The 23590-nt window shown below is 34.2% G+C and overlaps 3 protein-coding genes across 13 annotated transcripts in view; 1 reads left to right on the top strand and 2 right to left on the bottom strand.

Moving 5' to 3' along the window:
• Mob2 (MOB kinase activator 2) overlaps window positions 1–12337 on the top strand; it is a 65434-nt gene extending 53097 nt beyond the window's left edge. For 7 of the 8 annotated variants that reach the window (XM_072008178.1, XM_072008205.1, XM_072008169.1 and 4 more), the window contains 5 exons: window positions 9063–9317; window positions 10756–10880; window positions 11224–11451; window positions 11907–12024; window positions 12152–12337. In XM_072008178.1, the coding sequence (XP_071864279.1) occupies window positions 9063–9317; window positions 10756–10880; window positions 11224–11451; window positions 11907–11980 (682 nt within the window). In that variant the 3' untranslated portion in view covers window positions 11981–12024; window positions 12152–12337. The remainder of the gene's footprint in view (window positions 1–9062; window positions 9318–10755; window positions 10881–11223; window positions 11452–11906; window positions 12025–12151) is intronic. The other variant, XM_072008196.1, reaches the window with a different exon arrangement.
• Window positions 12301–14467, bottom strand: LOC139989702 (uncharacterized). Its single transcript, XM_072008220.1, has 2 exons — window positions 14053–14467; window positions 12301–13682 (listed from the first exon to the last, which is right to left on the bottom strand). The coding sequence occupies exons 1-2, from the start codon at window positions 14196–14198 to the stop codon at window positions 13256–13258; spliced, it is 573 nt and encodes a 190-aa protein (XP_071864321.1). The 5' UTR covers window positions 14199–14467; the 3' UTR covers window positions 12301–13255.
• A 2545-nt stretch (window positions 14468–17012) lies between these two features.
• On the bottom strand, window positions 17013–22998 carry Hip14 (palmitoyltransferase Hip14). 4 transcript variants are annotated; one of them, XM_072008119.2, is made up of 10 exons: window positions 22496–22998; window positions 21361–21599; window positions 21073–21272; window positions 20779–20988; window positions 20411–20705; window positions 20153–20368; window positions 19666–19827; window positions 19438–19594; window positions 19036–19280; window positions 17013–18950 (listed from the first exon to the last, which is right to left on the bottom strand). In XM_072008119.2, the coding sequence occupies exons 2-10, from the start codon at window positions 21496–21498 to the stop codon at window positions 18714–18716; spliced, it is 1860 nt and encodes a 619-aa protein (XP_071864220.1). In that variant the 5' UTR covers window positions 21499–21599; window positions 22496–22998; the 3' UTR covers window positions 17013–18713. The 4 variants fall into 4 exon arrangements, with proteins under 4 accessions (XP_071864220.1, XP_071864239.1, XP_071864230.1 ...); XM_072008138.2 differs by having other exon boundaries at window positions 20153–20353; window positions 22496–22997; XM_072008129.2 differs by having other exon boundaries at window positions 20411–20690; window positions 22496–22996.
• Window positions 22999–23590: the final 592 nt, after the last annotated feature.

The raw sequence follows: 23590 nt of genomic DNA, 5'->3' as shown, positions 1-23590 counted from the left end.
AACTTAATGAAATATCTTCAAACAGTGTAGAAGAACTGCTATACATCATTCAAAGATTTAGAACACGCAAGTTTTTCTGACTCGCATAAATGCAATACATACTTGCAACGTATACCGAGAACCGGCGAAGAAAGATAAGTCGGTAACACGCTTGAGCAGTGGCCGGTGGCGATTAAGCAGGAAAAAGAGAGCGCGCAAGAAAATCCAATCGCATTATTATGGCGGCATTTTATATTATTAAGGTTTGAAGTCGAATGGAATTTTTCAAATATATCTGGCGTTCACATTGTCCAGATCGATCTTGATCGACAGGAATTTAGTGGAAGTTACCAGAAAATGTTTAAGTGAACGATTTTCCATTAGATAAATAGAGTAGAGATAAGGATCGTTACGAAAATTAAATATTTTGAACGCTCGAGGCCAATAAAATATTATTAGTTTTCATAGTTCTGTTTTAATATATCACGTGAGAAGACATCTGGATTCGATAGACTGGAATTAGATCGACAAATCTCGAATAAGGTAGGTGTAGGAAAACCTGAATTTTAAGAGTCGCAGTTATCGCCATTTTTCTCCATTGATCTTTTAAGCTCTCGGAACCAAATAAATTTGCATTAAAAAAAGAAAAAGATGGACAGATATAAAAAAGAATGAAGAGATAAGAATGTTCGATACGATAATAAACTAACAAAAAATTGGCCTCGAGCAGTCAGATATTTTCATCTCTGTCGTAGTTTCTAGCGGCGACTGGATGTTTTATTGTTTTGCGATATCTGGTCAAAACTGGCAATAACGAAAATAACGAAAGAGCGAAAAACGGAGGATGGTCAACGGAATCGATTCGGAAGAGCAAGTTCGGCCAGTTTTTTCCAAACAAACGCAGCTTCTTTCCGGTGGCATGAGCTTCTATAATATAGAGGAAAGGACCGATGCTTTGACCCGCGTAGACGTGGCTGAATTTTGTGGCTCTCTGGTTATACTGCATGCGAATAGAGCATTTTAGCGGCTAACAGGAAAATGATTACACAATTCCTTGTTAGAGTTCAGGTACAAAGTGAAAACATCGAACACTCGTCGCCACTTCTCTCGAACAACAGTTCACGATCTTTTTTTATTTCACTTTTTGTTGTAATTTGCAATTATTTGTTATCTCTCGATTCTCTACGTACTCTATTAAGTCTCTGAGAGGTACAAACTAATCTCTTTTTCTTTCTTTTGAAATTTCTATTCGCCAAATGATTGAACATCGAAAAACGATTCTTCGTCAGATATATCTGTCGAAATAATAATTAGTATTCTGTGCTCATAATTAACTTCCAGTTCTATTTGATATAAATAGATAACACATTTTTACCTTGTATCAATTTTTTTTTAAAAGAATTCTGGTCAAAATTGTCAAGTCTATCGGTAAAACCTGTCTCAAACAATGATGTACCATTAATCAAATTCACCGCAGCCTTGAAGATCTATAGCGCATTCGAAAAACATAGAAATCAAATAAACTACTTCATCGGTTGACCTAGAATCCTACGACCTAGAATCTGGCGATCTAGAAAAACATGCAAAATCGAAATTAAAAGAAGAAGAGAGAAGAAACTAGAAAAACGAATCGATTACGTTCGGTTGTAATCAAACGTTGATTCATTTCCTGTTTTCGTAGCAGAAGTCGAGCAAAGTTTGTAAGTTGAGCGTGAAAAAACATGTGTCATTGCATTGATTCGATCGAGGAATGCGGCGGGAATAAAGGAACTTTAATCAATTAACTTTTGTCCGGGAAGAAGCTTCATTTGTTCTTAGGAGAGGAAGAACGAAGAAAACGGCAATAAGAAAATGTCCGACCAACGACTCAAATGATAGATTAAAAGCGAATTGAATGGAGCTATTCGTAAAGACCATTTGCTCCTGTACAAATCCGATAATTCGTTAATCTGATTAGCCAACCGGTGCTAGTCGATTAAAGATGTAATGTTCTGTGCACAATGTGATTAGCAGTCGTTGCTCATGAAGCGCAATTAGAATGTAGAACATGGGTTAACTGTGATATCGACGAGTTTGCAAGTCGTAACGCTGTCTTTGTCTTCGTCTTCGTTCTAAATCCGACCGCAAAAAAATATTTTCGTATTTGAGGGAAGCTCGTCGATTTTTTCTTATTTGATCCTAATCTATTCAATTTAAGTTATACTATTGGACATGAAAGGAAGAAGCGTATCTCCTTCAAGAACTGTCCTTTAGGCGTTAAATTTTTAAGGATGAAAAATTATAGATGACGTGTTAGTAGAACCGCCTTACTTGTGTCAGTATCCTCCTTAAATAACGCAAACTCCATTCGCAGCTACAGTAACAAGCAGAAGTAAAATTCTGATCAAATTATCTCGTTTCTCACAGTTATAAAACCAGTCGATTAACTACGTTTTAAAATATGCCTGAAATTCGCAGGCAAGCAGAGATTCCAGCGCTGGTGTAATAACATCATCGTCATGGCAGAAACCGTGAATTCTAATTAAAAAGTAACATCGTTTTCATTCAAAGAGCGGACTCGCGTCTTGTCGCAACGTTGATAAATAAATCACAGGTTTCAATTAAAAATACATCGCAGAATTTTCCCACGACCTTATTAGGAATTTATCTCGCGACATGTTAAAAATTGACGCTGTTAATTTTAATGAAAATATTTAACCTGCAATTTAATTATAAAAAATATCATCTTCGTACACACGGTATTTTTACAAGTAAATTCGTTCCTCGCCGAAGTAACTCGAATAATTCGAATCGTATACTTATCGTTGGTATTATACGAAATAGTTTGGAGACCATTGGCAGTTAGATCCAAGTTATAACATGGCCACCATTGTAGTTAAACGTGGATTAAAGGATTGTTGGATCGAGAATCGAAACAAGTTGCCTCGACTCTGCTTTACTAAAAGTTAATTAACACGTACGGAACACACGTTATCGTTCGACAGTTGGACATATATTTTATCGTTTGGCGAAGTTTCAGGGACCTTGATTTTATCGAAGCACAGTCGATCCGTATCTAATTTGAAGAAATACAGAATATAAATTATAATTAAACGCAATTCGAAGCAGAGAATATTTTTAAGTATTATGCTGAGGTTGGAATTAAAGTAACAATTGAGTAGGTTTCTCGTTTTTCTTAATGTAATTTAGTTTCGTAAATGTTTGGTCGACCTACGAACTTCTTTTAAAAAGATAAAATTACAATTATAATTTTTTTGTTTATAAATAGAATTAGACGACACTTCATTAAAAAAAAAAAGAGGTGAAATTACAATTACAATTTTTCTTCTTATAAATAGAGTAGTTTATGTAACTTCCGAGTCGCGTGACGTTAAAAGACATTTATTAGGTAAAGTGAAATTGAATTAAGGTTAGATTCGTCTCGTTTAGATTCAATTAGGACGAATTAAATTGAATTCAGTTTTGAATTATATTTGGATAACCTTGGAACAAGTGTATGTTAAATTCCTTTCGGTTAAGGTAGCCTGCCCTAGATTAGGATGGGATTAATGCATTTACTCTTAAACTAAAATACGTCTCTACCGGTGTCAGGATTAAAATTGCAGATGAATTTCAATCAACGTTAAAACGATTTCGTTTGCCGTCCAGTTTACCGTGCGTGTGTAACTTACATTAAACCACGAGTTTGATTTTTCGGTTTAAGTTAGGAAGCATCGTGAAATTTCCGGGGCTGTCGGATGGAAACTTGCTAATTACGAGACATCCGAGCGGACAGAAGAAGAGGCGGCCACAAGTGCATCGCCTCTTCTCGTGAGTGCACATTTCGAAACAAGCTCGCTCGGCTCTAGCGATTGTCGGAAAACCGTGTGCGAGTTTACCTTCCTGCACTTCACTTTCGGTTGACTATTTAGTCTACTTTCCAGTGAAACGTTTTTCCGTGAACATCAGCCATAGCTTTTTTTTTTCCAAGAAAAGTTTATTCGACGTGTTCAAATAAGTATCAGATAGCGGAGTATATATTAGTAGACGACGATTGTACGTAATTTCGAATATTAGATCGCAATGTTTGTAATTCTTGTTGCAAACAATTTAATAAAGTAACATGTTGTAGGAATATACGCTACTCTGCTACGGTGGATCTTTACTTTCAAAGACGTTTTATCATAACGGTATAATAAAATTAACCTTGGCTGTGGATTTCGAGAGCCACCACATTGTACGTGCAATACTTTGTTATCGATCTTTTCCCACTTGATATCCTCATTACGCGTAACTATCAAGGAGAGAATCGACGCGAATGCGGTGCCGTTGTAGGAACATATTGCCGGTAGTATTAGCGATACCAGGCTAATGAGCTTGAATGTGTTCCAAAATTCGCCGCGGGAGCTGACGATGTATGCAAGAGGATGGGTAGCAGGAGAAACGTCGGGGAAAATCACGGCAAAGAGAGACCTTTCGAACAAAGTGCATTTAGACCAACATAATATTGTCCTTCATCCCGCGAATGAAATTGCTTTTTTGAGTTACACGCTGCCCTTTAATTTGTTTTCCACCGATGTACCGGTATAGTACGTTCTTCCGATTCTACGAAATTTATCGATTGCGACAGGACGCTTTCGTTTCATATCGATTACCTTCGTTTCTCCATTTCTCTTTTTAACAGATTACTCGACACTTAGATCATGATTCGAACAGAGATGACAAAGGTACCAGAATATGTACGAATTATTAGTTCATAAAAATATTTTTATCGTTGTGGAAAGCTATGTGGAAAAAATACAGCGGCTAAAACAATGCATGGAGCGCATTATGCAAAGCAGATTTTCAAGCGACTCGCGGTAATAATTCATTCAGAATCGAGGTTATAGAAATCAAAAGAGATCGTCCGTGGAATAGTTTGTGGCCAGCTTCCGTTTTGCCTTTCTTCGCGCATAATAAATGCTCAAAATATAATTACGAGTTCAAAATGCGCGTTAATGAAAACCTATTCTTCGCTTGAAACCTCAGACCTGTTCTGTGAAACGTCTCGCTATTCTGCTCCAAGTAACCCAAACAGAGAAATAAGGTTTATTATCTCTCCTTTCTCAATTACATTTGCAAATTGTTTTATCGTGATAAAATCAATAGACTATATATCCACGTTGTAAATTACTACGAACGTTATCTTACCTTTTTCATCATCTTTCGTTATTTATTTCGGTTATTTATTTATTTTAGTTATCATCGAATATCGAGTATCATCGGAATATTTTTTAAGATCGATTATTTCGTCGTTCGCATAAATCAGTCGCCTGATAACGTATCAATAGATCATTTAAAATGACCAGCGCTGAATAACGTCGCGTGCCAGTGACTACCAGCTCGATAATTAGTCTTCATTCATACCGAAATCAATGGAATGTAATTTCAGGCGAATCACACGCCACGCGTTCTATAATCAAAGATGCAACGTGCGAAATAATACCTAATCTAAAATGTGTCGCAAACCATGCTTCACGACTCGCTTATTGCTGTTTTCACGGTAATCGATGCTTTCCAGATTAATGAAATACTATCAAACAAGAACGATCTTCTGGTCTCGCGTCGAAATTTTGATCGTGTAGAAAGTTTGTCAGATTTATGCAAAAAAAAAATGAGAATATCGTGTTAAACATTAATTTCCAGAAGTTAATTTTTTCTCGCGAGTTCTAGAAGTCCTGCCGGCTCGGTTCAGCGACGTTTACATTCGCTATGTTTCGCATTAAAATATTTGCTATCATAGAGATTTCGATATTTGCAAATATCAAATCGTTCCACGAATTGCAAGCTAAATAAGCTGTTTTAAGACCTCGCCAATCGTATAATATATCTATGACGAAGGCAAACAAGGTCATAGCCATTTCTCTTGGTTCTCGCATTGCGACACGAGTCTTACGATAGAAATGTAGTACTATATTGGCAACTTACGATCTCGCGTTTGTTCATCGAATATACAACAGTATAATATTAGCGATTAGCAGCTTTTACGAAAGGTACGGTGTTATAATATGGAAAATTCCTCTCCTTCGGAACAGGAAGAACACGGTACTGTTTCATATTTAAAGAAAAGTGTACCAATTTAGATAATCTTTAACTGTAACTTCCAAGACAACGTATCGCTACGTGGAAACTTAGTTTCACACCAAAGACCCTAGATTACATCTCATTAAACATTAGAGCCCATATTACATTTCATTCAACACTATATCACCTTACTACTCATTCTTACCTTCCATTTACGATAAAACGTTGCAAGTCTATATTATCAATTCTAATTTTCTTACAAAAAAAGCAAAAAAAAAAAAAACAAAAAGAAAACAGAGAAAAGAAGGGGCTACGCTACCACAAAACACGAAACAAAAACGAGAAACGATTGCCTAATCGAATCACGTCTATCGAAATAACACGCGGTGAGACAGGCGCAGTGTTTCGAACGTTTGATCCCACTGAATAACAACTGGTTGCAAGTTTTCCCGTTTTGTCCTGGCGGTGTATTTTTTTTTTTTTTTTTTTCAGCGGTAATTAACCGAATACGTATGCATTAGTTTCGAGCGGGTAATCTCGCGCGCTGGTTGACAAATACATCGTGCCTACAAATACAAACGGAACGTAACCTTCGGTAGAACGAGGATCGCAGAAAGCTAGAGGCCGTGGCGAACTTCGTTGTTCGTTATTAAGGCAGACCAGGCGGCTGTAACCCTGAGCCGAGATGAACAGAGTGCAAGATGTTTGTGCATTAATGCTTGCGGTGGGCTGCAATCGAGCACGATACACCACCTACCGAAACGGCTCGTATTTCATGCGGACGCAACGTTCATTCGCGTTCGCGTAATCTCTGCCAGCCTCGAGACCGTCTACCGCTACCTAACTCGTTTGTGCAGCGATGGCCGTTAACATTCGCTGCCCGAAATTCCGCCAACGAACGAACGTCTCCTTTCTCTGTAAATATACAACTTTCGTTGTATAATTCAAATTTGACATTAATTAAGAATCGGAAGAGAACCCTGGCTTCGGGTCACCTTCGACCCAACAGCGTTCTGTGCGAAATAGATTTAACGCTTCTGAAATTGTTAACGTAATATAATACATAGTAACACGTAATAATTGTCTTTGACCTTAATGACTTTGGTAACTGTGAGTCGAAATTGTAGAACATTCGTGTCATCCGCAATGTTCTATATGAACATATATACTATATATAAGGCATAGAAATAGCTCGTACTTCTGTGGAATTATACGTGAAACGAGTAACATTTACGGTTGCATGGTGAAAATGGATTTTGCACTACTTCAATTATGGAGCTTTCAGCCATTAGCGACATTCATACAACGAACTGGGTTGTTGGTCGCATTTCCAAGTGAAATTGGTTTAAATTTTGGTCGTGAAGATTCGTATCATTTGCATCCAATTTCCATTCGATTTATCTCTGTTTAAAGGTATACGTATAAATATACAATTAAAAACTGCAAGCCAAGGAAATGATGTAAAATATAAGAAGACGAAATGCGGGATTCCTCGACAGTGAACAATAGTTTTAATTACTTTATTAATTAATTGATTACTTTATTCAAAATATACAATGCTGTAAAAAGTGAATACGATATCGCGTGTCTTGTCAAATAATAATCTGAAAACAAACAAAATTGTACAAGAAAAAATGTAATTGGTCGAACAACTTCCACTAGCGATGAAAACGTAATCAGTGAACTGCAATAGATAATAATCTCTACATTCGTAACATATTCAATGGTAAATACTTGCTGGCTTTTGATAAACAATTCTCTTTTTATCGTACGAAAGCACTCAGCTCGCAGTTTACTGGAGCAACCGATAGTACATAAAACTACTTTAAAACGGAAAACTAGTGGGAGTCGATAAATCCGGCAAAAAGAGCGCACGATTTCTATTCCCGTATCTCTGAATGTGCGTGCAGCAAGTTAAAGTTTCTCGCGTGGCGATCTCTCGAAAACGATCCTCGACTATCGTTTTCTTCTCTCTCCCTCGAGTATTTCTCGTGCTCTAGATCCGTTCAGTTCGTCGATCGGTGCGCCGATAACGCGTGCTCGAAACACAGATCGAAGGAGTCGTTTGTAACGAGACGTCGAATTCGCGGCTGCATCCCTCTTCCATGTACCTACTTTTCTTCGTTTGACTCTTCTGGTTCTGAAGAGGCTCGCAAAATGCGTTATCACCGCTTTCTTTCATCGGCCAGGCCTCGGTGCTTCCACTAGAAGAATTTTTATCGCAAAAAGCACGGTTGTCCTTTACACGGTTTTTGTATAATCGCGGTGAATATGACGGTGGAGGATGTCATCGATTCGAAATGAGAAATTTCGCCGTTAGGTTCGACCGAACGTGCTTTTGGCCACGATGGATTGTTTGGAATTTCTTTCTCAGGTCTGTTAATTTTTACCAGTTTCGATGATCTCGTTAGATAAGATTATTCGTTATTTGAGAGAAAAGAAAACATTGTAATATAATCACAATTTTATTAACAGTAAAATCAAATATTTGTAACGCCAACCGTGCAATTTCGCGTCATTAAATCAACAATAAGGAAAGGACTAATTATATTGACACCCCCGTTAATGAAACCAATATTTTTCATTCGTCATTTTTCACATACGAGGACAGCGTATCATCCATACCTTACCGTATCGAAACACAATTTTCCAACCCGCACTCTCACACTTTCTCGATAACATTGAACACGATTCACCTTTCCGGATTATAAACCGAATTACCATATTTTTTCGTAATAATGCCGAACACGAACAAAAACGTTATTCAATCTACTTTTCAATTATAATATTCCTCGACTAAAACTATGATTTAAAACTAACGAATCATTCCAGGACAAAACTCCTCTTACAAATCCTTCTTCTTTAATGCCACATCACCACTCACAGGTACCATTCTGAGATCGATATTCGGCTAGATCGGTCGCGACACACGAAACCCTTACGCTGAGCAATAATATGCTTTATTACTTGGGCAATTGGTAGCAGGTTGTGCGATGAAGGGTCAAAGAGAAACTAAACGAGCGATTTCACGCTATTCGTAGAAAAGCCCGACGAAAGGAGAAGGATGCGGGAACTACAGAGGATCCGAAATTGTACCTCGAGGAGGCGGCCCTTGAAAGGCAGCTGCCAGAGCTGGACCTGAGGATGCTGGTCGATTTACCACCCGGTTTGGACTACAACGAATGGTTGGCCTCTCATACTCTCGCACTATTCGATCACATCAATCTCGTTTATGGAACGATATCCGAGTTCTGCACGATGACGGGCTGTCCCGATATGACCGGTCCTGGCTTAAGGTGCGTATCGTACGAACAATAATCGTACGTTGATCCAACAAACTAACTTATAATTCTTGCAATCTTAAGGTTTTTAGTTCTGAGCAATTGAATTAAATTTTTTATCTATCGCATTAAATTACTAAAAAAAAATAAAAGAGGCAAAGGATCGTAAAAATAAGGTAAACGCAGCGAGAAAAAATTAAGAGATACAGCGACAAAGTAGTTAAACGCTATGGCTGAACAAGCACTCCTCAATGGTCTTGAGTGGTCAATTGATTTTGGACGTGCACTATCGAGGGGATAAATAGAATGTACATCGAACGATTTTTGGATGAGTCGAAGCAGTAAGAGTTGTTGAATATAAATAAATTGTACGAATCGATATTACGTTAAGAGATTATGTTATTTACATTGTATTCAGTTAAAAAGTCTTGTTTATGAACATGAATAATCATAGATGACGTATATAAAAATCAATAATACAAAATTAATTCAAGATCGAGGTAACAGATTCTTCTTATAAATTGAAAGTTAATGCTCTACTTCATAATTTCACAACTATTTCATGTTGTATAAAGTTAATGAAACACACGGTTCCAGTAAAATATTTTACCAATCAAGTTCATTGAAATTTTTCCTACTATTTGATTAATACAGCTACCTTTATCTTTTTTGTTTCATCGATGTATGCAAGACGTTCTAGTAATCACGATACATGCCGTCCAACAAATTGATCCACGCGTTAATCCATCAGATTGCTCCTCCATGACTGGAGGTGTTAACCTTAATTAAAGTTTATAACGTGTGATCGTTGACAGCTTTTTTTAACTAGGCCTATGATCGATGATAGAAATAGAATCGGATATAAATAAAAAAGATAGGATGAACATGGATATCGTAAAAAATGGAAATGAAACTAATTTAGGACATTTGTTATTATATATACACTTATAAGTTATTCTACAATATCAATAACTTTTTAGAAAAATAAAAATTTCGTAATTTTAGTATTTAAAAAGTTAAACAGTATATTCCTATGTTTATTAAGAATTTTTGTTCACTGAACTGTATGTACTATTTAAAAAGATTCCGCGTTATAGCATTAAATTCCACAGTCTCTAAATAAGAAATTCACGGAACAGGTAAATTTCACCAATAAATAATGTATCATATAGTAAATACATAAATTATCTCGGATAGTAATCCTTAGTAAATTCTACATTATCCACTTTCAAAATCTACTTCGAACGTCCACAATAAATATAATGCTTGCCCTGACCCAGAAAAGAAATAAAAGAAAGGAAGAAAAGGTAGAAAAAAACGAGGAAGGATTTATTCTTTGAACAGTTTTCTACTTGTCCTCGATCTGTTTCCTTTTCCTTTATTTTTTATCATTTCTACCATTTCCGTCGGGTGTTATTACCCACTCATGTAATTCGCCTTCTTATCGTTTCAGAACTTATCTGTGGTTTGATGAGAAAGGGAAGAAAACGAGAGTGGCAGCGCCACAATATATAGATTATGTTATGACTTTTACACAACGCACCGTTAGTGACGAAACTATATTTCCTACGAAATATGGTAAGTTATCTGTTTTACCTTGCCACGGCGTCGACTAAATAGTCGTGACACACCGTTAACGTACAGCTTACGATTATTTATAGCGTCGCATCTAAATACATTTTCTTCAAATTGTAAGAACGCTAACGGCGCACTAATATTCACGTAGTTCATATTTTAGAATATCCAATAAACTATCGTTAAAAAAATGAATAAACAGAGTATAGTATAAAGCTATATTTACAGCGACATGCAGTGAGAAGTCGAGTAGTTAAGTACATTGAGTGGTATCAAGGTTTCACAGGACCCGATATGCAAACGAAACCATAATCGTATTAATTGGTTCGTTTCCTGAATGTTTCAGCAAATGAATTTCCTAGCTCGTTCGAATCGATAGTGCGTAAGATCCTGCGGCTACTGTACCATGTGGTGGCACACATTTACCACTGCCACTTCAGAGAGGTAGCACTCTTGGGGTTGCACGCTCACCTCAATTGTGTATTTGCCCACCTCACGCTCCTTAATCAACGCTTCAACCTTATCGATCCCAAGGAAACGGAGATCTTAGGAGACTTAGAAGCTGCCCTCTTGGGTAAGCTTACCTACCGAGATCGATATTATTATGTAATACTCGGGAACGTTATATTATCATAATAGGATTACCACGGTTTAAGAAGAAACATTAGCGTTACGAATGATACGACCTACTAAAATCTCACGATATTACGTAGAACAGTCACTCGATTAACCACAGACAAAATAATAATAAGCCTCGAACTCGTAGCCATTTTGACACGTTCGTCATAGAAAGGATATTTCTTCGATTCGTTGGTGGAATTATTGGATCCTTTTAACGCTTTTATCGAATAGATAGTCTCGGTGCAGTCGTTTCTTATACATTTATAACTTGATAAAACACTCGAATATGTTATTTCGTGCGCACCTGCAAAAATATTCGACGGGTGAATTTCCATATACTTAAAATGATATAACGTTTTTTAATGCGTTTTAAATTACCATTTACTAAGAATGACCACGTAATTGCAGGTGACTCGACATCATCATCAGCGCCTTCATCACAGACCTTAGCCATCCAGGAGACTCCGACCACAGCCACCTAGATCGCGATGCACAGAAAGCAAGAGGTTGCAGTTCCTGAGACTAGGTGACGATAGGCGTTTTATTTCTTTCCTTATTCTTTCCCTTCTCTGACTTTCACTTTTTTCTCTTTCTCTTGCTATTTCTCTCCCCTCCTCTCTCTTTCTCTTTTCTATTTTGTTTTTTTTAAATAGAATATGCGAACGACAGAGTTTAAGCATTAACGACTACATACGCAGGTGGAGCGAAAGCGCAATTCTGTAAAAACCAAGTAGTACCTGTACATAGCGAAGTGTGAACAACTACATGATGTAATTAGGTTCCTCCGTTTGTTGTTTGTGAGATTGTACATAATTTATTAAACAGTAAGATATACGAAAGAGACGAAGGATGATTATTAATTATTATTGACAAAGTTAGTTGCTATAAGAGGATAATTTGTTCTGTAAAAACAAAAAAAAGAAAGAAAGAAAAAAAGTAAAAAATAACAAAATGAATGAAACTGATGATAATATTGTAAAGTTTAAATAATACCAAATATATACCTGGTGTTAAGGCATGTGTTATATTCGTTGAAACTCGAACAGCTGCTACCGAGCTGTTTCCGAATCTTCTACAGTTCACATCATTGTATCCTGGGACAATGCCTTCTCGAATCGATGATCCAGATAATTTATCGTCATCTACGGAAGGTCAACGGATGAAGTTTATAATTTGCTTGACGTGACCATTCATACGCACAAATTACGCTTTATATTAAGTTTTTTTTTTTTTATAAGCACATGTGATAAAAGGATTTCGTTATTTCTTAACCCTTTGGGATCCAACAAAATCCTTTCTTAAGTCGATGCAATATCTGCTGTCTAAAGAGTTTTGAAATTCCTTCTTTTTAAATATGGCCTCGTAAATATTCTAAATAACAATGCCTAATAGAAAGGCCTGTACTTAACAAACACACTTGGATCTTAATGGGTTGGATTTGTTTTACTCGATTTAATCACGGTTCAGTTTTACCTCGATTCCCTCGTAATCGTTCAAATACCAAGATAATGTCAATCACCTAGATATAATAGGTCGTCCTTTTTTCACCTCTGAACCTTAAACATTGAAAAACAGATACAGTACAGGGTAAAGAGGTATAATATTAAAATAGTTTGGAAACAGAGATTCCGAAGCAACTTCCCTAAGCCAACATTTGCATGGTGCTATTTTTTTACGAGTCGTAAGAAGGGATTATGAGTTTGGTACCTTATTCCCTTCTTCGTCATTGAGAATTCGCGTTTTCTTCTATTCGATCATCAAGTGCAAGCAACCGAGGGAGCGGTACCCTGTTTCACCTCGACGATTCGAATCGCCGCACACACGTGTGCAATCTCCCGTAGGAACAACCCTATCGCTTCTGCGATAGGCTCGCAAAGATCCTTGAAAGACGTTGCAATATTGTATAACAATATCAATACAGGCTGTATCAGAGCATTGAACGCAATCGACAATAGGGGTTTTATAAAATAGTCCGCCAACAATTGCAAGATGCCCACTGTCAGTGGTCGGATTATACTGTAAAGTATAAATCGAACCAATTGTAGAATAAACGCTGTGATGAAAGCAGTGCCGATATGAATAGTCCCAAATATCTCGGCCCAAAAGCGAGTCGCTGCTTGGTCGGTTTTCTCGGCGCATTTCTCGGTCGATAATATCGGCGGTGAATCCGTCGTTTGATAATATCTGTGAAGATTGTGAAGGATCTTACGTTTTAACGAACGTGTACGATCGTAAAATAGCTAACGTGATGGTCAAAGTTACTTTTTTAAATTTCTTAACGATGATATATATAAACTTTGTTTTTTGTATTTATTATTTTTTTTTTTTATATATATATATATTTTTAACAATAACATTTTGATTAGATTCTAAGAATCGAAAAATCTTAAATTTTTAAGTTTAATTATCGTCATTTGGAAACTAAATGCTTGTATTTTTCTGGTTTTTGTTCTTAGACCATATAAAATCGAACGATTATGTAAGAGCAATTGCCTGCATAATAAAAGTTATAAATGATAAAAGGAAATCTATTGAAATATATGGTTGTACCTACGCAGAGTTCCCATGATCAAAGTAATAGATGTCAATTTTCTCAGTTACTTCCACTTTTTTCTTTTCCGTCTTTGGTGCTGTATCGACTGATTCTGGCGCATCGTGTTTCTTTTTATTTGGTATCCCTTCTGATATTTCACAGCACATGAAGGGCTAAATGAAGTGCATTGTTATCCGCATTAAGTATACCAATTGTTTATATACTTTTTATATTTGATGTTCGTACTTAAGAATAAAAGGAAAAATAAAATAATGTTATCCTATTAATGTGTATATTGTGATCTACCTCCGCATAATGGGCACATTTCTTTGGTGTTAATTTCACTTTGTATGATTTGTCTTTACTTTCTAAGTATTCCTTCCTTGGCCACTTCCACTTAAAGGGACACCAAAATAGTCGTGATTTATCTGAAAATGTCATATTTTGAGTGAAATGGAAATGGATCAAAAAAAAAAAAAAAAAAAAAAGAATCAGCAAAGCATTTATATTATATTAACTAAAATAAATGATATTAAACGCAATGTGTTTAAATTAATAAAGAATATATAAGATTTGCAAATATAAAACAAAAATCAAAGAAGTCACCTTGTTAGTGATAGGATAAATAATTTAAGAGGCTGATGTAATTACCATCTCTGTACTTCAAAGGTAAAGTATAAGTTCTGCTAGAAAGTAAAAAATATGGTTAATTAATAATTGTTAAATAGAATGGAAATACTTGTATTACATCTTGTGACCGTGACATAAACATGGATTTGAAGATGGCTCCACCGAACTCTTCTCTTTTGGTAAATCTTTCTTGTACGGTTCCAGAGATGCTCCGTGGTGTACAGCTGAATGTATCTCTCGACATTTACAGTCTTTAACTTAATAAATGCGATATTTATACCTGAATTCTAGCTGTTTAAATGATTAAATTCCTGATGTACCTACAGTTAAGTTGTTGAAAAGGATCGTCCTCTCTATTCACAGGATCACAAAGAGGTTCCTTAACATTGGTATTAACCGAATAAGTAGGTTCTGTCTGCAGAGATGTTATGTTAGAAGATTCTGTTGCGTCCGTACATGAACAATCTTCTCCAGAAACCATGATAAACACATTTCTTGAAAAGAAATTTAATAAAACTTGAAATTAACGTAACACGAATTAAAACAAAATTAAACTGTCAAGTGACAGCAACTAGAACATTTAATTACATTCATATGTTTGTAATGCCATAATTATTTATGATCCTTTGACTGTTGGCAATATTCAATGCTCGATAATTTGATAAAGTCGAATTCTTTAAAAGAAAAAATTTACAAAAATATATTTCGTCAATCGAACCAAAATGTAAATAGTAAAGCAATAATAATCGATAAATTAATCATTTATACATATATATATATATATTTTTTATTTGTTATACAACGTATAGTAACTATAATTGAATTTTGCAATTAATTACCAAGAATGTTTACATCTCCGATAGTTTGATTTTTTTAAACTTTATTTGTTCTTAAAACGCCGTTAGAAGTAAAAGATTATTATTTACATTGATTGAATCAGGAGTAGAGTGTTATAATTAGCCTAATATGATTCGATACAACAGCTGTAAACTGATCTATGTTTGCGAGGAGTTCGATAATTTTTCAAAGTCGTAACAAGTCAGACAAAAAGTTTTTACAACTATATTTAATCGTTTTTCACGAAAAACTTAACTAGAATCTAAACTAGATTAACTAGAATCTAAACGTTCAAATGCTCACATATTTCTAAATATCTGCTTTTCTCAAATCTTAATCTGTATATTTAATTCATTAATTCAACTTCCTTATACATTTTCGAAGCAAACAATTCTTGCAATTTACAAATTAAATGTTTAAAAATGTTAATTATTATAAAAACTTTCCTGTCTTGTATTTATCTATTTCTTAGTTGTATGTTTCTCAAAATGTTATAATACAGTTTCTCAATGCTTGTATTCGTTGATATTGCATCATTAACTACACAATCCTTCTTTTGTTTCCGACTCACTCACTTTGAAAAACGAGAGAAATTGCTTGCTATACATAAATCGACTGTGTCTTGTCGCTCATAGGAAGTAAACATAATCTACATACCAGTTTACCTTAATATCAATTGGACTAGATTGGAAATATGAATAAATACTAAACGTATACCATACATTCGAGAGAAATTATATGCTTGACTTAATTAACACATTCATTCTATAAGTAATTAATAGTTTGTTATCGAGTAATTACATCTAACTAACATTTGTATTTATAATATTTATACGCGTCGTGTTTCTTGTAATAATTCTGACATAGAGTATTCATTCTTTAATATCATCGCACGGTCGATTCTATATATTATATAATATTACATATGTATGTCTCAATGTTTTGTACAAACACCTCGTAACATTCTGTACAAGCAATCAAAATTGAAAATTTGTTTTTAATAAATGAGAGTCGGATAAATGTACCAAATATTAATTTTGTCTTGTACATGCGTATCCTTATATCAAAGACTTTCGAAGAAAATTGCCATATTATCAAACTAAAATTAAGTTCAGTTATATACATAGTGAAATTAAATGATTTGCATATAAACTGTTACTATAACGTAAACTCGAATAATCTAATAATACAGTTGATGAAATGATCTAATCGTTATCTTCGGTTGTTACGCAGATAAAATTAATAAACTATGACACGACATTCGTCTATGCTTAATTATTCGGAACATATTATTGATTACTTAACTAATAAAAACTTAAATTTAAAGTATCCTTAAACCACTTTTGATCGATCCACAGAGTGTCTTTTTTATAAATTCATATAAGGTAATATACATAATTGGATATTTAGGCACCTATTGGGAATGCAATGTAAAAAACACATGCACTCTCTTTAGCTTGAGTATTTAATACTTATACTTAATAACTGGTTAAACGGGATCATTGACGAAAATATTCGTAACATGGGCTTTTATTTTAAATTATATCTTAATAAAATTAAATTGAGTCCTATCCTGTTAAGGATGCAATCAATTGTAGAATGTCTGCTTTCCTTTTTTAATTGTGCGCGCAACACAACTTTCATAGTATTGGTATTTGATAATTACGACTAAGAATGTTAGAAAGTGGAATTGACATAGCACTTGCAACCTTAACAGTGCACTTCAATTGTTTACGCATGTCAATGATGCTGACAAACGAATCAAAAGCATGAGCATACATTTTTAATCACACGCTAACGTTATAGACGAAAAAGAAATTCACAGTTATACACTGAAGTACGTTTCTGGAATGTAAAGTAACATCTCACAATTATTTTCTATTAGTAACTGTCGTCACACATTGTAATTGTACAAAAATGTATCAGGCTCCTCTCTTATTTTATATTTGGTATTTCTACGCATAATAATATAATTTTTTGAAATTGATGACATTATCAAAGTATGACATCTATTAAAACAGACATTATAAACAATTGTTATAAACTATCCTATATTGCTATCGTTTAAAATGGTTTTTACATAATGTAGTAATAGATTAGATACAACAGACAACATTAATCAAATCTTACAAAGAGCATAAATAAATACTTATATATATATATATATACGAGTGTAAATACGTATAGTATACGCATGTCTTTTGAAGAGTACAAGCATGGCACTTAAGTCAGGTAAACTTATTCATAAGTACGAAAAAACGGATTAAATTGCCAACAATAATATGCAATGCAATTTTACTTACAATAATGTTGCACAACGTTTGATTTATTTTTTGGATTGAAATTGATCCATTAATTACTAAATATAAATATGCCATACTTTTCGTTAGTAATACCTTTTAATAACTTTTTTACATATCCTGAATTTTGTTCAAATTTAATATGAATACTCATGTTTCTATCATGAACAATAAAAACTACAAAATACAAATAATTGAAATAAATAATGTCGATTATATAATGATCTTACACAACTGACTGTCATGGCTTTTTTTTGTATAAAGATATTACTGTTTTCCAACATGATCAGTATTGTACTTATACAAATAAATTATTTATGGATTAAATCTGATACTCGTTGGAATTTATAACATATAAAGTAAACTTAAAAACTTGTAATTGAAAAAAAGAAAATATTAACGTATTCATGTTTTGTGACGTTACAATTCCATGAAAAGTATAGATATTTACAATGCGATGTAAACTACGTTTTAATCAATTATGTTAGCATTTCGTTTATCGAAAGTAAGAAGTAAATTGTAGGGACAATATACGAAGACAAAAAGGAATCTTGGTTCATAATTTGTTGTAAAAATAGAGTCAAAGTACTTGTGCAACGTGTTCTTCTGTTTCGTATTTGAAACGAAGAGTACACAAATGTGGGATATGCATACTTACGTCGTAGAACAGTCTTTTACGGTAGACGAATGTTAAAATTTGTATTTCATTAAATGTAAGAAATTACTTATATTATGCAATTTAAATCTGTATATGCAAAATCACTACCTTCCTTAAAAGTCACTTCCAATTCTGTAGTAACTCTTTGGTAATTCAGAAGTATGCTCCAGGCGCAAATGATATGACACACTATGTTAGCTTCTGATGGCAAAATTACATTATCTTCCATGACAGTTCTGCGACCCTTAAGAAAAATTCTAAATATATTGGAAGTTGTCTTTCGTAGCAAGTAGAGGCAACTTTTCGATGCTCTGTTTATGATCGAAACTATGTAACCAGTCTGAGCTGGGCTTTGCTTTTACTCCGCAGAAGCTTAAATTACAAAAATCAGCCGCATTCTGAAGAGCACCACGATGGAAAGGATTCCCTTGTTTGAAATGTGCATAACGTCCCGCGTTCATACGTTCGTTTGTTGTCATTCCAAGAACCATAATCTAGTGAATAAAAAATATATATTACGGTGAGAAAATAAATTGTCGTAACTCGTTTGGTTGTATAGACATAAAAAAGATAATAAACCTGATAACATTGACACGCAAGTAGCGTGCCGACCCAAAAGAAATGAAGGGCCGTATTTGCTGCAATCCACATTACCCAAGCATCGCATGTAGCCGTAGTAACTAAATAATTATCAGCGGTATGTCCTTTTGTTAAATTTGTCCAACACTCAAATTGCCAATACTGCGCACTAGCGGATAAAATAACAATACAGAGGCCTAATAATGATGCTAAAAATCCCAGAAAATACTTGTGATTATGCGCACCTAAGTTTTTAAAAAGAAAAAACGGATGTTAAAAATTGTAAGTACAACTGCGGTATTTGAAATTAGATTGTCTAAAGCTAATGCAATTTCAAACTGTGCTAGTTATATATGTTATTAACATAATGAAACCATCTTCCACATAAGTTTTTTGACATACCAATGCAATTATTAATCCAAGGGCAATGATGATCAAAGCGTGCAACGCATCGATCGCACGTAGAACAATGTTTAGATCTCATAGGTCTTCTAATCAAGCAACTGCTGCAAAATGATTGTGGTTCGAAACCACCAGACTCTGCTAATTCTATAATTGTCTGAAAACAATAAAAAATTGAAAAATACACTTCATCTACAGATAATGTAATCGTAATATACAGACAGTTACATTTAACTTATCCTCATGTGTAGCTGTAATTACACCTGGATCACCTCTCCAGGATTGTAAGAAACATATCCAGAGTGGTACAGATCCACCTACTAATAGTAACCATAAATACCATGCAGCATGTATGCCTAACCAAAATATCCATGTTATATATATCCACATCTGTAACAAATGATCTTAAAAGATGCTGATTATGAAAATGCTAATGTTATACAAGTTACATATAAAGTAAAAAGTTATTGAAAGAACATTAAATCTGTGTGCTATTTTCAATAATATTAATTTATCTTTCTTGTGTTTTGTGATAAGGCACTTGTTGTATCTAATATATATCGTGATAAGTCACTTGTATCAGTTATGTAAAAGTTGATATCTGATATAATTCAGTCACTTCTCTCTACACAGATTTATAACATTATTTAATTCTAAGACTTTAATATAAAGGGTCTATTAATAATAAATATGATACGTCCTTTTGAATACTCACCTTTGTAGCCAAATAGATTGACATTGGTATAATATGAAATAATCGTTCATCAAAGATAAAATGATTAGCTAAATACAGTGCTATATAAAGAGTGATAAAGGCACCTATTTTTATTAGATAATCCAATCCACTTTGAAAAATCATTCCAATGAGATAAAAAACTATAAATGGTGTACTGACCATACAATACCAGCGTATTCTCTGCAAGATATATAACTTTAAAAAACGAAATTAGATAAAAACAATTAGAGTGCACACCTTATCCCTACACCACATTCGTGTTCTGCCTTGTTTTTCTCTGATTTCTTGACTGATTTTATGTCCTAACCAGGCAGCACCAATATGACGATCCAATAATGTCATTGGTGTTTCATATAGAACATTAGGTCGGTCCAAAGATGCACCATGATGGACTAGCGTTGATATCGCTGTACTATTCTCAGCTATAATAGCCCAATGCAAAGCAGTATTACCATGTAAATTATCTGCGAGCAAATGAGATGCTCCTAGAGTGAGTAACAAGCGTGTTGGATCTAAACTGTAAAAGGAAAAACTTCAAAGTAAACAATATAATGTAATTCTAAAATTTTCACAAATAAATATTTTCATTTTTCTTTCACACTTACCTATTAACTTTATAGGCACTCCACATGAGGGGTGTCATTGCACTTCTGTCTGGCATATTTGGATTTACTCCTTTCGCAACTAGATAAGCTACAATAGAGGTATGACCAAATTGAGCTGCCAAATGAATACATGAAAATCCTTCAGAATCCCTAAGAGTTGGATCTGCTCCTGCTCTCATTAATATCACAACTGTAGATAAATGACCTTGTCTGGAAACAACAATTTATTTTATTTGCTAAAAGATTTATTAGATTCTATTATAAAATCGATTTGAATAATAATTTAAAATTAACCTTGTAGCCCAATGTAGTGGTGTGGAAGCAAGTTCACCACCGATTGCATCAACAACAGCTCCCTTTGCAATTAGATATTTTACTATGTCTTTTCGATTATTTATTGCTGCCCAATGCAATAATGTTACGGTTTCTGAATCTGGCTGATTTACATCAGCACCAGCTTCTACTAATTCAGTCACACGATCCAAAGCTCCATACTGTAAAGAATTAATTTTCCAAATAACAAATATTTTTCAATGGCTAAGCAAATAATTAGCCAAATAATAATATTTGAAATTTAATTACCTGAGTTGCTCTAACAATGTCAAATGAACTACAATCCTGTGCGGGAGGTCTAACAGGTTCTTGATGATGACTACTTGGATCATCAGGTTCCCCGCTACCCTCGCTTTGACAGGCAGTTTGTATTTTTAATGCATACATGTTGAATTTATTAATATTAACTTGGAAATCAGGATATAGATACAAGAAAGGTCTGCGTCCAAAAATAAATTTTTAAAATTGATTTATTTTGTAAAATGTAACTGAAACAGTAAAAATATATTGCTCTATTAAATTTTATCTTCTAAAATTTTTCTAAACATTATTCATTTCTCTAATAATTTTTATCCTATTATTTAAATATCAAAGTACCCATTTAAATAGTCATTTATTATTAATAAATAAACTCGAAGAAGTTTTCGTATAACTTTTATATTAAAACATGTTTAATTTCCTAGCATAACAAGTTCTTTATATATTTAAATAAGAATAATAGATATTTACATAAATACTTATGACTTTTATAAATTTATATCACGATCAGATTTATTGGTACTTTGTCACATGACATCTTATCAAATTATTAATACTTCTATAGACCATATTATAAATGAAAATCTTCACGATTCTCCTTATTTGACCTTATAAGCTAAATCGATTGGAAATATAAAACATTATCAAGTAAAAAGTTGCTAACGTTATAACATACGAATGTTCTTCGTCTGACGATTAATATTATTCAATTTAACCTACAGTAATCAATTCATCATTTGTATTCACCGTGTATACCGCGTTGTAAATACGATGTGTATTATGGCGTACATCGAGCATATTGACAATCGATTCGGTATTCGCGTCAGGGACTAATGATAAACGTCACAATGAAGGATTCTTTCCCATTATTGAGAAATTTTCGAATCACGTTATTACATGGAAGTATCTTACTTCTCTACCGAAGTTGTTGATACATATATGATTACAAAAAAATATAATTCTTGTAGTTATCCCAAGGAGGGAGCAATATAACCGTTAAACATCAAGACAATTCATAAAAGGCAACTCCATGATAAGATTAAATTATTTCACAATATCGATGAAATGATTTTCGATTACATCTGTAAATACATCTGACTACTATTACGATGGTATCATATCTTACCTCCTAGGCAATGACAGTGGTAATGATAGATTTGCATAGTATGCGGCATGCTACCCTCGAATACGTGGTAAAGGGTTAGATTTATACTTAAAGGATAAACAGTGAGCGAGGGTGGGTCGCCGGCACATTGCATACAATCCAGACAAGTGTTGACCTTTTTTTCTTTCGTCTGTGAAAAGGATATTCTGCAATAACTTGCTATTTCTCCTGCGACTCAGGTATGTCAGCACTGTTCTTATTCTCTCCTTATTTGTCACAGAATTTCATCGCCGTGAACGTTTCCTTTTTTGATGGAATTATTAAGCACAGGCCGCGTACCGGACCAATACACGATACACCATTCGCGTCACATGTACGTACATTCTGCTATCTCAAATTTCACGAGGAGCTTCTTATTGACCAAACGGCTTCGCAAACAGCCCGATCGGTATCCGATACTCATCGAACGAATGTAAAGTCAGGTAAAGTTATCAGCGAGTCATCTGGCGGAGGAAGTAAATATGTACGCGGTTATTCTTTCTTTACAATATCGCGTGAATTTGACTTTACGTTTACCGATATCGATATACAAAGTAAGGGCAAATTTTATAATCGTCTGTACATATAGTTAATTAACAATACATACGAATATTCTTTGTGATTTCTACTGCCTAAATTTGGCTTTACTATAAAGCAAGTTCGACGATTCGAAGCCGCAGTGAAAGCAGAAGTAATATGCCGTCGATGAAACAGAATCTAACTGACAATTGAATCATAAATATTTAAGAGGATGACCTTGAAATATGAGAAAAGGATTAAGACAAAACCTAGAAAAAAGATAGTTTCTCGAATCTTTTCTTTTTTATATTTTAAATAATCAACATTTTGAGTAAGTTGCTGTAAAATTAAAGTTATATTTGCATTCCAATTGTTATCTTTAATCTTTTGCGCTCTCTATCGAGTATAAAGGTTCATCTGTATAAACATTAACATTCGCAAAATGTATTCTTAAATAATCACTAGATATATAACTAGATTCTTTGTTAAACGGCTTCTAATATTCAGTGAAAGTCGCTCATCTAGTAAAAGTAAAGTTCATGGAAAATCTCATCATCT

This window comes from Bombus fervidus, chromosome 1 (assembly GCF_041682495.2).
Source record: "Bombus fervidus isolate BK054 chromosome 1, iyBomFerv1, whole genome shotgun sequence".
NCBI classification, from domain to species: domain Eukaryota; kingdom Metazoa; phylum Arthropoda; class Insecta; order Hymenoptera; family Apidae; genus Bombus; species Bombus fervidus.
This window is presented reverse-complemented; position numbering and strand designations above follow the sequence as displayed.

Bases quoted from the DNA above. Each gene is read 5' to 3' on its own strand.
- Hip14 (XM_072008119.2), bottom strand. From the start codon at position 21,498: ATGTATGCATTAAAAATACAAACTGCCTGTCAAAGCGAGGGTAGCGGG. The intron at 19,595-19,665 runs GTAACTGTCTGT...TATTGTTTTCAG, and splicing joins CACATGAGGATAAGTTAAAT to ACAATTATAGAATTAGCAGA. The intron at 18,951-19,035 runs GTTTATTATCTT...TTTATTCACTAG, and splicing joins TTGCGTGTCAATGTTATCAG to ATTATGGTTCTTGGAATGAC.
- LOC139989702 (XM_072008220.1), bottom strand. From the start codon at position 14,198: ATGTGCTGTGAAATATCAGAAGGGATACCAAATAAAAAGAAACACGAT. The intron at 13,683-14,052 runs GTAGGTACAACC...CAATCTTCACAG, and splicing joins TTTGATCATGGGAACTCTGC to ATATTATCAAACGACGGATT.